Below are 15861 nucleotides of genomic sequence, written 5' to 3'. Positions count from 1 at the left end.
GGGGGGCCCGGGCACGGCCGGGCGGGGGGTGCGGAGCGGGGCCGGACCGGGACGGGGGCAGCACGGGGACGGGGAGGGGAGGGGGGTGGGACAGGGGCAGCACGGGGACGGGGAGGGGAGGGGGGTGGGACAGGGGCAGCACGGGGACGGGGACACCACGGGGTTGGGGACGGGGGCAGCACAGGGACGGGGACAAGATGGGGACGGGACAGGGGCATCGAGGGGACGGGGGCAGGGACGGGACGGGAACGGGACGGGGATGGGGGCAGCACAGGGACAGGGACAGGGGACGGGGAACAGTGTGGGGATGGGGACAGCAAGGGGACAGGGACGGGACAGGGGCAGCAAGGGGATGGGGATGGGGATAGGACGGGGATGGGGACAGCACAAGGACGGGACCGGGACAGGGACAGCACGGGGACAGGATGGGGACGGGGACAGGGAGCAGCAAGGGGACAGGGATGGGACCCAGAAGGGAAACGGGCAGCAAGGGGATGGGGACGGGACAGGAACGGGACAGGGATGGGGGATAGGACAGGGAGGGGATAGGACAGGGGACAGCACGGGGACAGGATGGGGACGGGGACAGGGAGCAGCAAGGGGCAGCATGGGGATGGGGACGGCATGGGGACAGGGATGGGACAGGGATGTGGGCAGCACAGGGCAGGGACAGGGACAGGATGGGGACAGGGACAGGGGAGCGACAAGGGGCAGCACGAGGATGGGGGCAGCATGGGGACAGGGATGGGACACGGGCAGCAAGGGGATGGGGACAGGGACATGGATGGGATGGGGACAGCACAGGGACGGGGGGCAGCACAGGGATGGGACAGGGACAGTATGGGGACGGGGAGCAGGATGGGGACAGCAAAGGGAATGGGGACGGGACAGGGGTAGCACGGGGACAGAGATGGGACACGGATGGGGTGCAGCACGGGGACAGGACAGGGATGGGGACAGCAAGGGGACAAGGGGCAGCACAGGGATGGGGGCAGCACGGGGAGAAAAAATCATCCCAAGCCAGTCCGTGCACCACGTTTTATTGGCGAAGCGCTACAAACAGAGCGTCCGTACGGTCCGCAAACAGGCCTGGCCCACGGGCGTTTGGTCCACGTGTCGACAGCGTTCAACAGAAGCGGGGCTTAGAAAAAATAACTTATCTCTGGGGTGGTTAAATAGCCATAAATAGGGGGAGGCCCTCAGCGGGGCTGACGGCGGGGGTCCGGCCGAGCTCAGGCCCGGCGCGCTGCTCGCTGCGCGGGGCGGGCGGCAGCCTGCGGCCCGAAGAGCTCCCGCGCCCGGCCCTCGAAGGCGGCCACCATCTGCTTCGCCACCTCGTCCAGGAAGAGCCCGGCCAGCCGGGAGTGCAGCGCCGAGCGGAACTCGAAGGAGACCTGGCAGGAGGCGGAGAGGTGCCGGGGAGGCTCGGAGGAACGGCGCGGGGCTGGCAGGCCCCCCAGAAAAGCCTGCCCCGGCCCCCGGCGCCGTGCACTCACCGAGAAATCCAGCGAGCAGGTGTCCGCCCGTCCCGGCAGCCCTGGCCCGAAGCGCCACAGCGTCTCCAGGTGCCTGAAGAGCCGGCAGTCGCTGCTCACCGCCTGCGGGAGGGCAAAAAGCTGCTGGGAGCCCAGGCGCCGTGCACCCAGCGCCGAGCGGAGCAGCAGAAACGGCCCCGGCCCCATCCCCAGGTGTCAGCCAGGGGACTCGCAGGCGGGACACGGGGCTGCACGCCTGCCGGAGCGCTTTTAGGGCAGGGGCAGCGTTGATGGGGGCAGCTTTCCTTCCACAGGAGCGGAGCGGGGTCTCCGGATCCGGGCTGCATCGCAGCCCCTCGCCCCCGGTGCCCCCCTGCACCCAGCTCTCCCCTCCCCACATCGATCTGCTGAGCCCCAGCCCTCGGATGCAAACCCCAAAGCCAAAAGGTGGGGGGAACGCCACGGCTTACCCGGATCTGCCGGGGCCCCAGGGCCACCTCGGAGAGGTACCGCTCGTGGAGGGGCGGGAAGCCGACCTCGAGCTCGGCCCGCAGCACGTGGCCGCGGCGGGACAGCACGGCCGAGCGGCGGCACCACGGCACGAAGAGCCGGTAGTCCCCGACGTTGGCCACCAGCTCGTACATCTGCTTCGCCGAATACCTGGGGGGGGTGAAAAAAAAACCACACGGGTCAGCACTGGCACCTCGCACCCGCCCGGTAACCGGGTTCCCCCCCCGCCAGGCTCCGGTGCCGAACTCACCCCAGGATGCGCTGCTCCCGGTACCCGGTGGGACCGGAGCCCACCAGGCTGAGGAACGGCCGCGCCGGCTGCGGGCACGAGGACCGGTGGGGACCGGGGCACCTGGAGAAGATAAAAAGGGGGGGGTCAGAAAACCGGAGCTGCTGCCCCCACCCCCGGTGCTCTGCACCGACCCCGGTCCCGGTGCCCCGGTGCCGGTCCCGGTGTCCCGGTCTCGGTCCCGGTGCCCGGTGCCGGCGTCTCACCGGGCAGCAGCCCCGAGCAGCGTCCGTCCGCACCCGGCCATGGCTCGGCTCTGCCCTGCGCGGCCCCGCGCCCTGTGCCGGTACCGGGGCGGGACGGCCCCGTGCGCCCGGTGACATCACGGGGGGAGCGCCGGGGGCGGGACCGGGCGCTCCGCCCCCTCCCCGCGCTGGGACCGGCACCGGCACCGGCACCGGGACCGGGACCAGCACCGGGACTGGCACCAGCACTGGGAGTGGGACTGGCACCGGGACCAACACCGGGACTGGCACCGGCACCGGGACCAGGACCCTCCGGGGCTCCTGTCCCACTCCCGGTGGAGCCACCCCCGGTGCAACGGGAACGGAGAGGGGAGCCCCGGGACGAGGCACCGGGGACGGCACCGGGAGCAGGGCAGAGCCCCGAGCCGCCCCGGCCGTGGGCTGGTGACACCGGGGGGGACACCGGGATGGTGGCACCGGGGGACACCCCAGGGGGCTGCTGCCCCCCTACGAGCGGGGAAAAAGCCCCCGGGGTGGCGGCGGTGGGGTCAGCCCCTGGGTGAACGGCTGGCAAAGGGGACAAAAACACCCCGCAGACACTGCCAAGGAAAACTGCTCTTTAACTGTCACACGGCGACGGGTTCACAGCGCCCAGGGCCTGTCCCCAGCCCTTCGGGGTTGGCTTCGGGAGGTGCCCCCTGCTCTCGGGAGGTGCAGGCACCAGCGGGGGCTCAGCCCTTCGGCCCAAGGCGCCGCTGCAGCAATTCCAGCTCATTCCCGCTCCTGGGGTCACGGTGTCCGGCGGCAGCAGCAGCAGGGCAGGGCGCTCCCGGCCCCTCTGCGGGGTGGGGATGCAGCGGGGGGGTGTGGGGGGGTCAGCCCCAGCCCCTCCGCACCCGGCTCACGACGGCTCTGCCCTCGCCCCACGTCCCACCGCTGCTCGAGGCGCGGGTGCCCCGCGGGGCCGTTAGGAGGACGGCGATCCAGCCGCAGGCGCGTGGCTCATGCGCTGCTGCAGGAGGTCCCAGGCCTTCTCCACCTGCCAGGGAACGATCGTCAGGGGCAGGAACACCGCACGAAGCGCTCCCATACCTTCTGTGCCTTCCCTGCTTGGTTTACAACCCTGAATTTTTAGGTTGGATATTAGGGAGAACTTCTTTATCAAAAGGCTTGTTAGGCGTTGGAACGGGCTGCCCAGGGAAGTGGTTCAGTCACCATCCCTGGAGGCCTTTAAAAGACGTTTAGATGTAGAGCTCAGTGATATGGTTTAGCGGAGGACTTGGTAGCGTTAGGGCAGGGGTTGGACTGGGTGATCTTGGAGGTCTCTTCCAACCTGGATGATTCTGTGAATTCATCCCTCGTCCCACACCCAGAGGCAGCCTCGCGGGTGAGCCCCACCACGCAGCCCTCCGGTCCCCGTCCCGGTCTCTAGCAAGGGGTTGGGGTCCCCCCCTCGCCACCCCGGGGCAGCCCGCAGCCCGGCGTCCAGCAGCTCACCTGCTTGCGGGTGACGTCGGGCTCCCACAGCGTGCACAGCACCACCTGCGACTGCTCCACCCTCTGGCTGTTGCTCATCTGGCTCCGCAGCCGGCTGCGCGCAGCCTCCTCGCTCAGCCCATCCCTGTCCATGATGCGCTTCACAGCCTGGGGGGACCGCGGGGGGGACACTCAGGGGCTCGGGGGGGGGGGGGGGGGGGAGCAGGGAACATCCACCAGCAGCCAGCCGCGGGCAGCAGGGCATCACCCACCTCCTCCTCGGGGATGACGGCCGTCCACACCTCGTGCACCATCTCCTGCCAGCCAGCCTCCAGCAGCACGGCAGCATCCAGCACGCACACGGCTTTTCCTGCGGAGCGAGGCCGTCGCTCGTCGTTACTGGCCACGCAGGGCAGCGCGAGCGCTCCTCGTGCTGCGTTCAGGGGCTGCGTTTGCCTGAATGCCCTGTATCACGGAGGGCAGGTGCCCCCTGGACACCGCAAGCCGATGCCCGCAGCCAAATGCCCACCGAGCCCCCAGGAGCTGGAAAGGTTCTGCTCCCAGAGGCAGCACACGCCGTGCTCCCTGCAGGGGCGGTACACCAAAAATGAACTCGGAGTCGCTTGGGAGAGAGAAAGCGATCTCCGCCCTACTTCAGAGCAGGAAGCTCGTGTGAAGTCCAGCTCCTTGCCCAGGATCTGCTTGGAAATGCGCTAATAGCAGTGAAGATCCCCAGCAAAACGCAGGGGCTGAGCATGGGAAACCCTCGCAGCGCCGCTCAGAGCAGCAGACGCCCCGGGGGCTGGGGGACCCGGTGTGCAGCACAGGACTGAACGCCCAGTTTTCACGTCCCGGTTACCTTGAGCATCGGCTTCCCTGATCTCCTTCCTGACCAGCCGGGCTATCTCAGGCCACACGATGTCCGTGAGGCTCTTCAGCCGCTCCTGGAAAGGAACCACGGCGGGGTCAGAGCTCCTGGGGGGCTAACGAGGGAAACGCTGGGGGCAGAAAGCGGTCCCAGGGGACACCGGGAGAGACGCTGGGCTAAAGGCTCTCTCGCGCCTACCGACGGGCTGCGGGCTCTTTTCCCTTTCCCATCCCTGCTCTGCCGGGCACGGCACAATTCCAGCACGAGGAGCGCTTTGCAGAGCCACCCTTGCACAGCAACATCCCCGTGGGACCCGCTAGCCCCCGAGGGACCCTCAGGAGAAGCCTTCACGCCTGGGCTGCGGCAGCACCAGCGAGCGGAGGCTCACGTTCAGCTGCGGCGTCACCGAGCCCCACTTGCCACGGGTCCAAGTCCCCCAACGGCCAGAGAGCACGGGTGACGTGTGCGGCGCGGCTTTGGCTCGGCGCTGGGTGAAGGACAGGGGGAAGCGGGGCTTGGGAAGCAGCAGCAGCAGCTGCCAGGGGTGCCGGGGGGCACGTCCTGCACGACTGCTGACGCGGCGACGGAGAAGCGATCTCCGTGTCCTGCCCTCGCCATCCACGCTGCCAGGAATACGGTCAGGAACGTGGCAGCAGCTCAAAGGGCTGCAGACCAAGAAGCCCCGGCACAGAGGGAGAGCTCTTTGCTCGGGAGATTAAATATTGACATTCCCCGCGCTGCTTTTACCTGGTTTCCAAACACTTTGGCCCCAAGGACTTTCCTGTTAATCGTCCCGTCTTCGTTCAAGATTTCTGGAAGACAGAAGGGGAACGTGTTTGGGACGGGATGAACCCAGCTGACGCCCCCGTGGTACGATTAGGCCCACGGGGCAGAGCAGGACTTCAGCACAGGACCCTAAAGGGCCCCACGGTGCAGGATCTGACCCAGGATCTCCTTATCACACTCCAGAAGAGGACAGACACGCAGCAGCTCAGCCCAGGCTTCCAAACCAGCCACTTTAAAGCAGCCCCGACACGGGGCACGGAGGACTCGGGGAAAACTTTGCCCCGCCGGGACCACCCAGCCGTCCCCACGGAGCCCTACCTGCCCCAAACGCCGCCACCACCCGCTCGTAGGCAGGGCCCCCGGGGAGGTAGACGGCGTGGCCCAGCTTGTCGGCGTCGATGAGGAAGGCTCCGAGCTGCCCCAGCAGCCTGGCGATGGAGGTTTTGCCGCTCCCGGTGCCTCCGGTCAGGCCGATCACATAGGGGCGAGACGGCAAGGTGGGGGCTTCCTGCGGGGACGGGGGCTGCTGTCAGGCGGGGGGGTGGCGCACGAGGATCCCGCGGGCATCGTGGCAGCTCCCGGCCCTGCAGAGCGGGGGCTTGTCCTTCCCCGGGGCTGGGACACGCTGAAGGCAGGCAGGCAGACCTCCAAACGTCCCCTCTGCGGCAGGGGACGGGCTGGCTCCAGCAGCCCAGGCTGCCGTCCCTGCAGCTCCCCAGCTTCACAGGGGCATCGAGCTTTCACCCCGTAACTCACCCAAATGGGCACCGGGGCAAACCCCGACCAGCGCCTGCTTTCTGCCCTGTATTTCGCCCAGATTTGCTCCATGCCTCGGGCCAGGAGTTCAGGCCAGGAGCACCACGGGCATCTTTAGGGACGCTTCCCAAAGCCAGGAGTGGGGTCCAGCCCGTTCCTGGGTCCCACAGCCCCTCCGGACCCCTAACACCATTATAAGCCCTCCGAGCGTTCTCCCCTCACCCGCGGGGGCCGCAGCAGCGTCCCGAGCAGCCTCTGCCGCAGGCTGGAGGAACTGATCTTCTCCTCCTCGTTCTGGCCGTGCTCGGGGTCCTTGATCAGCTGGATCTCGAAGAGCTCCAGCGCAGCGAGCCCCTGCCAGGAGAAGGCACCCACTGAGCCGCCGGCGGCCCCCGCAGGCGGCGGTGGGGCTGGGAGGTCTCAGCCCCCTCCCCAAATTACATTCTCGAGTCTCTTCTTGTTCACGGCCTCCCCGCCCTTGCGCGTCTCCTCGCTGACGACGATGCAGCGCAGCTCGGGGTCCGTGACCGCGGGGCCGTAGGGGTCGGCCAGGGGAACAATGTCATAAAGCACCGAGGGCTTCACGTCCGCCAGGAACTCGCGCAGCTTGGCGGCCCGCAGCTCGTAGGGCTCGATCAGCTCCTTCAGCACCTTGTCTGCAGGGCGCGGGTGAGGGCGGAGGGGCTGAGCGCGGGGCCGCGACGCGCGCGGCTCCGGGGCGGCGATGGAAAATGGGAAGGGAGAGGGGGAGAGGAACCTGTCGTGGGGTTCGGGGGCCTGCCTTCTCCAAATCCCGGTGGGTCTCCCGCTGCCACCCTACCCGCGGTGGCACTGGGGCGCGGGGACACTGGGGTGCAGGACCCTCAACCCCCTTCCCACCGGCCTCCCCCCAAGACCCTCCAGGCTTCCCAGGTGCTTTCACGGGGCAAACTCCCCCCCAACCCCAAACCCCCCTGTGACCTTCTCCCACCTCCCCTACCCCCGGGGCCGTCCCCGCGCCCTCCCCACGTCCCCAGCAGCCCGCCGCCAGCCCCCGCGGCACTCACGGCGGAGCAGCTCCCCGTCCGCCACCCCGACCAGGAGCCTCCGGCGGGCCAGGACGCAGCAGGCGCTGAGCAGCAGCCGGTGGGCGCCGTGCAGCCGGTCGAAGGTGCCCCCGACCACCACGTCGGGGTAGGCGGGCAGCTCCCCCTCGGAGCCCTCGGGGGTCGCCCGGGGGCCGTCGGGGCCGTCCAGCAGCAGGGCCGGTAAACCGGGGGGGCAACCGTAAGCGGCGGCCGCCAGCTGCCGGAGCCCGAAGCTCACCGGCCCCTCGTCGCCCGCCCCCCCGTCGGCCAGCAGGACCCGGGGCGGCTCCGCCAGGCGGTGCCCGTGGCCCAGCAGGACTCGCACGTCCAGCCCCCGGTGCGCCGCCGCCGCCGAGTAGAGGGCGGCCAAAGCCCGGAGCAGGGCCGGGGCTGGCGGCGGGGCGGCGGGGAGCGGCGCGGGGCCCCCCAGGAGCAGCCCCGGCTGCAGGTGCACGTAGAGCGGCCCCGCCACCGGCCCCGCCGCCGCCGCCAGGGCAGCCGCCGCCCGGCCCGGTACCGAGCCCAGCGGGGCCGTCAGCACCAGCAGCCCCGACGGGAACGGCGCCATGGCCCCGCCGGAAGACGGAGCCCGCCCGGAACGCGTCACCGGCCCGCCCCGGCGCCGCCCCGGCAGCGGAGCGGGGCCGGCATCGCCGCCCCGGGCGGGGTTTGGGGCGGCGGAGGGGACGCGGGGGGCCGGGACCGCCCGGTAGAGCCCCGGGGCTGCCCGCTGCAGGCTCGGTGCTGCCCGCTGGGGGCTCGGTGCTGCCCGCTGGGGGCTCCGTTCCGCCGCTGGAGGCTCGGTACCGGCTGCCCAGCCACCCCGCTACTGCATGCTGGAGCCCCGGTACTGCCACCCGTACCCCGCTATCGGCTGCTCAAACAGCCCCGGTAGTGCCCGCTGGAGCCCCGGTACCAGTCACTAAAACAGCCCCGGTACCGGCTGCCCAGCCCCAGTACCGGCTTCCCAGTCCCAGTACCGGCTTCCCAGTCCCAGTACCGGCTTCCCAGTCCCAGTACTGGCTTCCCAGTCCCAGTACCGGCTGCCCAGTCCCAGTACCGGCTTCCCAGTCCCAGTACCGGCTTCCCAGTCCCAGTACCGGCTGCCCAGTCCCAGTACTGGCTGCCCAGTCCCAGTACCGGCTTCCCAGTCCCAGTACCAGCTGCCCACCCAGCCCCAGTACCGGCTTCCCAGCCCCAGTACCGGCTGCCCACCCAGCCCCATTATCACCCCCTTGATCCCCCATACCCCCCACTCGAGCCACCCCCCCCCCCACTGGAGCCCCAGTACCAGCCACCCAGTGCTGGCGATGCCCACCCCCCACCCCCCCACCCCCCCATCCTTGCCCCCTGCCGGTGCTGCCCTGCCCCACAAACAGCAGGGACGGAGCCGGAGCTGCGCGGCAGCAGCGGGGGTTTATTGCCGGCACCGGGGGACCCATCCCCTGCCACCGGTGCTCTCCGGGTGCCGGTGCTCAGGGCTGGTCCCCGCTGTCTTCATCGGGGCCGAAGACGAAGTCGTGCATGGCCCGCACGTAGTCGGAGCCGTCGGGGCTGGCCAGCTTCAGGCGCGCCAGCGGGGTGAAGAGCTGGGTGGTGATGCAGCGCAGGGGCGGGCAGGGGGTGCCGATGGCATCCAGGAACACCTGGCACCGCGGAGGGCTCAGTCCCGGCCCCGAGCCCCCATCCCATCCCATCCCATCCCATCCCATCCCATCCCATCCCATCCCATCCCATCCCATCCCATCCCATCCCATCCCATCCCATCCCATCCCATCCCAACCCCATCCCCATCCCCAACCCCGTCCCATCCCATCCCCATCCCCATCCCCAACCCCGTCCCATCCCATCCCCATCCCCATCCCCATCCCCATCCCCATCCCCGTCCCATCCCATCCCCATCCCCATCCCATCCCCATCCCCATCCCCATCCCATCCCATCCCCATCCCCATCCCCATCCCCATCCCCATCCCCATCCCATCCCATCCCCATCCCCATCCCCATCCCATCCCCAACCCCATCCCATCCCCATCCCATCCCCATCCCCATCCCCACCCTACCTGCAGCACCTCCTCCACCTCCTGGGCCGCGTCGCGGAAGAGGCCGCGGCAGTGCCGCAGGTAGCGGCAGTAGAGGCGCTGCGTGTCGGCGTCCAGCCCCCGCAGCTCGCTGCCCTCGGGGTCGGCGCGCTGCAGGTTCTGCAGGAAGCCCGTGCGGACCGGCCCGCACTCCACCAGCGTCACGCTGCGGGAAGGAGCAGCCCCACGGGGGGGGGCCGTCAGCCCTGAGCCCCTCCGGCCGCAGGCTTCGCGCCCCTTCCCCGCGCCGCCGCCGCCACTCACTGGATGTTGAAGGGCCGCAGGACGACGGCCAGGCTCTCGCACAGCCCCTCCACGGCGAATTTGCTGGCGCAGTAGATGGAATTGAAGGGCACCCCTGAGGCAGAGCGGTGTTTTGAGAGCCAGGCTCCCCCCCCCGAGCCCCCCTCAGGCAGCACCCACCTTGCAGCCCCCCGACGCTGCCGGTGACGAGGATCCTGCCGGCCCTGCGGCGCTTCATGGCGGGCAGGAAGGCCTGGATGGTGCGGATGGCCCCGAAGAGGTTCACCTCGAACACCGTCCTCATGGCCTGCTCGGAGCACGTCTCCAGGGGGCCCATCAGGCCCACCCCCGCGTTGCACACTGCCGGGGCACGGCCCCCGTGAGCTGGGCACCCTCAGCACCAGGCCGGTGGATTGGGGATGGGGACACGGGGACCAAACCCCACTCCTCCTCCCTGCACCCCAAAACCCATCCCACCCCATCCTTAGGGCTGCAGCGCCCCCCAGCCCCACGCGGGACCGCCTTGGCTCATCCTATTATTTGGCACCCGGTCCCGGCTGATCCCCGGGGAGCCCCCCGGGGCGGGGGGGGCAGGGAGAACCGTACCCAGCACGTCCAGCCGCTGCCCCAGCACCCGGCGCGCGGCGGCGGCCAGCGAGCGCGGGTCGGTGACGTCCAGCTGCAGCAGCTCCAGCGTTTCGGGGCAGCCGCCCCCCAGCCGCTCCCGCAGCCGCTCGCCCTTGGCCAGGTCGCGCATGGTGGCGAACACTGGGGGAGAGAGCGGGGCCGCGGGGCAGCGCAGGGACCAGCGGGGGGAGAACCCCTTGGTGCCGGGCCCCCCGCCGTGCCGGGATCCCCGCGGCGCAGCATCGCCCCTTTACCTTTGAACCTGCGAGCAGGATCGGCTGCCAGGCGGGCGGCCAGCCCCAGCCCGATGCCCGAGGAGCAGCCGGTGATCAGCACCGCGGTTTGCTCCGTGGGCACCGCGCTTTGCTCCATGGGCACCGCGGCAGTGCCGGGCCCGGGGGGGCTGCGCTGTTTAAAAGGGCTGGGCAAGGGCCCCCTCCCTCCCTCTTTCCCTCCGTGTTTTGTCTGCCCGCTTATCTCAAGGCCCCTCCACCTGCCTCCCTCTGCCTTGATGCTGGTGCAGCTGCCGAGATAAAGACCCCGCGGCGGAGCCAGGATCCCACCCTGGGGAGGAGGTGCGGGGGCACCAGGGGAAGGCAGCCCCCGAGCTCCACACCAGCCGGGGACAGCCCCGAGCAGCAGCCCCACAGCTGGCCGCGCTTTCTTCCCCCTCAGGGGAAAAAAATCTCAGCAGCGAGCTGCTCCCTTGCCAAATTTCAAACAGATTGCACGCTGGGGAGAAGCGGAGGAGCCTGACAGCACTCAGTGTCCAAGCCTTTAATAGCTCTGCAGGCTGGAGCCCCCACCCTGCCTGCGGCCAGAGAGACCCAGGGCCACGCAGCCTCGGCCCGAGCCCCATCGAGGAGAGGAAAAGGCACAGAAAAAGCCCGGCCTGAGGAGCCCAGCCCCAGCATCACCGCAGAAAACTGCCAAGGCTCCTTCAGTGCCACAGGAACCAAGCTGGGCAGCTGGCCACCCCACCAGGAGGGCAGCCAGGGGGCACAAATCATAGGGCAAGGCTGGCTCCCTGCTGCTTGGCCAGGTGCTTGTCCTGGGGGGGGAAATGCCAGCCCCTGTGTCCGTTTGTCCTCTGTCCCTCTGCACCATCCCAGGTCCCACCGAGTGGCCAGCGGGGCAGCAGAGAGCGCTGTCTCCTTGCTCCGTGCCGTGGGGCGGCTCAGCTCCAGTGGGGCGGGCGTGGGGCAGCCGGGGGGGCTGTCAGGGCTGAGCACGGCGCAGCACCGGTCCCTGCAGCACAGCCCAGCACCGGCCCCGGAGCACAGCCTGCCCCACAGCTGGCCGCCAGCCCCCTCCGGGGCTCATCCTGCCCCCACAAAGTACACAGCCTGGTCCCAGCGGGGCTCTGCGCCTTCATTCCAGCACCACCGGGACTCGGCGATCAGGGAGGGACACGGCGATCAGGCGAGGAGCTGCGGGAGCCTCGACGTGCGAGGATGCGGGGTCTCTGCCCTCCTCCTGGGGGAGGCTCCGAGAGGCACGGCCCCAAATCACGCTGGCCCAGCCCGGCTCCGCTTCATGGCCCCGGGGTAGTATTTGAGGAAAAGCTTCCTGGAGATCTCCAGCGTGTCGCCGACGGGCGTCGTAGGGTAACGCTTCTTGTTGTAGATGAAGCCCCTCTCCACCTGGAAGACAGCCTGGTTGAACTGGTCCTGGTGGAAGGGGCTGCCCGAGTTGAGGCTCTCCACCAGGAGAGAGACGAAGAGGCTCCAGCGCACGCCGTAATAATCCAGCACCAGCCCCCCCAGCTGCTTGTTGGCGTAATCCAGGATGTTCCCGCTCGGCCCCCAGAGCGTCACCTGGTTGCGGGCGTTCATCTCGTACAGCTCGGCCTCCCGGTCGCTCGTGGCCGCGGCGCGGGCGCTCTCCAGCCAGCGGCCCAGGAGGAAGAGGCCGTGGCTGGAGAGGAGGCTGTCGAGCTCGGGCAGCAGGTCGTACACCAGCACGCCGCCGGCCGTCAGCAGCTCCGGCAGCGCTCGGCTCTGGAAGGCGCCGCGGATGCTCAGGTAGTAGTCGCCCACCAGCTGCTGCACCGCCTGGCGCGTGACGTCCACCAGGTCGTAGCGGTAGGTGAGGCTGGAGCCCAGCGCGGCGCCGGCGCTCAGCAGCAGCCTCCAAGCCTCGTAGACGTCGCTGGCGTTGTACCAGAGCCGCGCGTCCATGTGCAGGGACGGGCGGCGCACCAGCGGGCTGCGGTTGTGGTTGACGCAGACGCCCGTGCAGTTGTAGGCGCTGCGGAGGAGCAGGCGCCAGGCGGAGGCGGCGGCGGCGTTGGGGGCGCCGTAGCGGCGCTGGGCGTAGCGGGACACCCAGGCGGGGAGGTCGAGGGGCTCGTGGCGCCAGCCCAGCTCGTTCATCAGCTCGTACACCACGTCGTTCTGCTCGATGCCCTCGGGCGCCAGCCCCGTGCCCACCATGGTGGAGTTGGGGAAGCGGCGAGCCTCGAAGAGGCCGCGGTTGATGGTCTCCACGGTGCCGAAGAGGCCGTGGTTGCCGCCGAAGTTGTGCAGCATGCACCAGATGAAGGGCTGCCCGTAGAAGGACTCCGTCCACGGGTAGACGGGCTTGGACTCGGCAAAGAGGTCGAGGACGATCATCCTGCCCAGGGGCACGCCGTGCAGCAGCGCCCGCACCTGCGCCGGCTGCCAGAAGTCCGGCTGGTGCTGGAAGAGCCAGCCCTGCATCAGCCACAGCGCCTCGGGGTCGGCTGGGGACGGAGACACGGGGTGAGGCATGGGGAGCACCCCCAGACCCCACTGCCACCCTCTTACGGAGGGCTTCGGGGGTCTGCCCAAGCTCAGTGCCCCCCACGCGGCCCCGGCCCAGACCCACCTCCCGTCATCGACCTGAAGACGGCGTTGCTGACCCTCGAGAGATACGCGGGGTCGGAGGACAGCGGGCTCATCTCGTTGAAGGTGTCGGCGCTGTAGATGTGGTCGGTGCCGAACTCCCTGATCAGCTCCTTCAGGAAGAGGGTGCCGATCACCTGGAACATGGGGTCCTCGGGGTCCAGCAGGTAGGTGCAGGAGTAGGTGCAATCAAAGTGGCTCCAGCCCCCGAGGCGAGTGGCGTTCACACGCGGGAAGACCCTGAGCCGGAGGGCAGGGACGGGGATCAGAAGCAGGATGGGAGCACACACTGGGCACGCTGCGCGGGAGCCCCCAGGGGTGCCCGGTGCTGCCCGAAGGTGGGACCCGGAGCCAGGACCCGCTGGGCAGGGAGCTCAAGGACCCTTGGGGTCTGCGAGCGCAGCCGCACGTACCGGAGAACCCCCTGCGGCACGTGGCCCGCGAAGGCCGGCAGCACCGTGATCATCCCCAGCGAGCGCATCCTCTCCACGATCCTGTACTGGGAGAGAGGAAGAGGAGGGAGGAAGACGAGCGACGGGAGAGGAGCCCCGGGCCCTACGGGGGAGTTTCTGGGCACCGGGGGAAAGAAGCCCGCACCCAGCGCCACCCCAGCACGGCGGAGCAGGATGAGATCCCCCCTCCGGTACCTGCAGGTAGAGCTGCTTGAGGTGCCAGGCGCGCGGCAGCGGCCCTGCCCAGCCGTGGAGGTTCCCCAGGCGGTTCCACGCCAGGAACGCCGGCCCCGTGAAGTAGGCGTCGATCTCCGACTGGTTCAGACCCAGGGACAGGTAGACCTGCGGGCAGCCCGGCCGTCAGCTCCCCCCTGCCCGACGCCCACCACGGCCCCGTTGCAGCCCCCCGGCCCCGGGGGATACTCCACCCGCTGCCAGACGAACTCCTGCCCCACGAAGGCCAGCGCCAGGTTGATGCCGCTCAGCGCCATCCAGTCGATCTCCCGCTCCCAGCGCGCCCAGTCCCACCAGGCGTAGGAGTAGCTGTGGGTGCAGACGTTCTGGTAGTAGCGGTACCTGGGGCAGAACGAAGGGGTGCTGACAGAAGGACGGAGGGGGGGGCCCCGGCCCCCCGCTGCCTCCCCCGTTACGTAAGGGCGAGAGCCTTTTGTCCCGGGCTAACGAGGTGTGAGCGGTGCCCGGCTCCGTGCCCGAGCTGGCACGGACGGGCTGGCCCGTGGCACGAACGGCACCAGCGGAGCCCCCCCGTACGGACGTCAGCAGCACCGGGGGGAGCCGGGACAGGAACAGAGCCCCCAGGGTGCTCCCACGCCCAGGGGACCGGTGCGTTAATGGGGTCCCCAAGGCTCCCACACACCGGCAGCACTCGGTGCGTTAACGGAGCCCCGTGCACCGGTAGCATTTGGGAGACCTGGTGCATTAACGGAGCTCCCGGTGCCCCCCTGCACCTTCAGCACCCAGGGCAGTATCAGAGCCCCCTGGGAGCCCCATGAACCGGTAGCATCAGGGAGCCCGGTGCATTAACGGAGCCCCCGGTGCCCCCAGATACCGGCAGCACCGGGGAGCCCGGTGCACTAACGGAGCCCCCAGCACCCGGTGCATTAACGGAGCCCCCAGTAACTCCCACACACCAGCAGCACCGGGGAGCCCGGTGCACTAACGGAGCCCCCAGCACCCAGTGCGTTAACGGAGCCCCCGGTGTCCCCCCTGCACCTTCAGCACCCAGGGCAGCAACGGAGCCCCGGGAGCCCCGTGCACCGGCAGCACCAGGGCGCCTGGTGCAGTAACGGAGCCCCCCCGTACCCCCCACACCGCCACCCCCCGGGACCCAGGCACACCGCTACCCCCGTCCCGTGCCCTCCCGTCCCGCCCCGTCCCGGTGCGCGGCCCCGGTACCGGTTGGGGGTGGCGACGCGGATCTCGGCCGGTACCCGCGGCAGGGGCTCGGGCAGGCGGAGCTGCGCCCCGGCCCACGAGAGGTGGCAGCCGCAGAAGTCCCGCAGGTAGCGGTACAGCCCGGCGGCGGCCGCCACGCCGCTGGAACCGGTCACGGCCACGGCCACGGCGGCACCGGGAGGCGACAGCAGCCGGTACGCGTCGGGGCCGCCCGCCGCCAGCGTCCCGTCCACCGACAGCGCCACGGCGGCGGCGGCCCGGGGGCCGAGGAGGCGCCGAGCCAGGGCCCGCACCGCCGCCTCCTGCCGCCGCTCCGGTACCGGGGCCCGCACCGCCGCCAGCAGCGCCGCCAGCGCCGCCACCCGCAGCGGCCCCGCCATGGCCGCGCTGCCTGGCCCTGAGCGACGTCCCGCTCCGCCAATCCGCGCCGCCGGATGAGGGGCGGGGCCGCGGCGCGGCCAATCGGAGAGAAGGGGGGCCGGGGTGGGGCCGGGGAGGTGGGCGGGGTCGAGGCTGAGGGCGTGGCCACGGGAGAGGGCGTGGTCCGCGTATGGGATGTGGCAGCGGCGGTGGGCGTGGTCGCGGGAGTGGGCGTGGTCACGAGCGGGCGTGGTCACGGCGGTGGGCGTGGTCACGGCGGCGAGGGCGGTCATTGCAATGGGCGCGGGCGTGGCAGTGGGTGTGGTCGCGGCACCGGGCGTGGTCATGAAGGGGGCGTGGTCATTAAAGGGGGCGTGGTCATTAAAGGGGGCGTGGTCATTAAAG

General features: G+C 70.2%; 4 protein-coding genes across 5 annotated transcripts; all 4 read right to left on the bottom strand.

Annotated features, from left to right (window-relative positions):
• Window positions 1-1024: 1024 nt before the first annotated feature.
• LOC308181663 (coenzyme Q-binding protein COQ10 homolog A, mitochondrial-like) lies at window positions 1025-2744 on the bottom strand. The gene is given in 6 exon segments (XM_080565117.1): window positions 1025-1394; window positions 1497-1598; window positions 1946-2135; window positions 2236-2337; window positions 2481-2557; window positions 2559-2744. Coding segments are annotated over 6 exon segments (672 nt in total). The 5' UTR covers window positions 2598-2744; the 3' UTR covers window positions 1025-1232.
• A 318-nt stretch (window positions 2745-3062) lies between these two features.
• Window positions 3063-8015, bottom strand: COASY (Coenzyme A synthase). The gene is made up of 9 exons (XM_080565116.1): window positions 7392-8015; window positions 6787-7001; window positions 6568-6699; window positions 5908-6097; window positions 5551-5615; window positions 4795-4879; window positions 4208-4305; window positions 3957-4103; window positions 3063-3498 (listed from the first exon to the last, which is right to left on the bottom strand). The coding sequence occupies exons 1-9, from the start codon at window positions 7978-7980 to the stop codon at window positions 3427-3429; spliced, it is 1593 nt and encodes a 530-aa protein (XP_080421242.1). The 5' UTR covers window positions 7981-8015; the 3' UTR covers window positions 3063-3426.
• Window positions 8016-8809: 794 nt separating this feature from the next.
• On the bottom strand, window positions 8810-10743 carry HSD17B1 (hydroxysteroid 17-beta dehydrogenase 1). Of its 2 annotated transcripts, XM_080565296.1 has the most exons (6): window positions 10616-10743; window positions 10341-10502; window positions 9915-10094; window positions 9756-9849; window positions 9474-9657; window positions 8810-9058 (listed from the first exon to the last, which is right to left on the bottom strand). In XM_080565296.1, the coding sequence occupies exons 1-6, from the start codon at window positions 10731-10733 to the stop codon at window positions 8888-8890; spliced, it is 909 nt and encodes a 302-aa protein (XP_080421422.1). In that variant the 5' UTR covers window positions 10734-10743; the 3' UTR covers window positions 8810-8887. The 2 variants fall into 2 exon arrangements, with proteins under 2 accessions (XP_080421422.1, XP_080421423.1); XM_080565297.1 differs by lacking the exon at window positions 9915-10094.
• A 380-nt stretch (window positions 10744-11123) lies between these two features.
• On the bottom strand, window positions 11124-15818 carry NAGLU (N-acetyl-alpha-glucosaminidase). Its single transcript, XM_080565285.1, has 6 exons — window positions 15097-15818; window positions 14109-14256; window positions 13876-14022; window positions 13642-13727; window positions 13212-13468; window positions 11124-13086 (listed from the first exon to the last, which is right to left on the bottom strand). Exons 1-6 carry the CDS (start codon window positions 15801-15803, stop codon window positions 11870-11872), a joined length of 2562 nt encoding a protein of 853 aa, XP_080421411.1. The 5' UTR covers window positions 15804-15818; the 3' UTR covers window positions 11124-11869.
• Between the last annotated feature and the right edge of the window lie 43 nt (window positions 15819-15861).

This window comes from Anser brachyrhynchus (assembly GCF_964034855.1).
Source record: "Anser brachyrhynchus genome assembly, chromosome: 22".
Lineage (NCBI taxonomy): Eukaryota > Metazoa > Chordata > Aves > Anseriformes > Anatidae > Anser > Anser brachyrhynchus.
The sequence above is the reverse complement of the archived record's forward strand: the minus strand, read 5'-3'. Positions and strand labels throughout refer to the sequence as shown.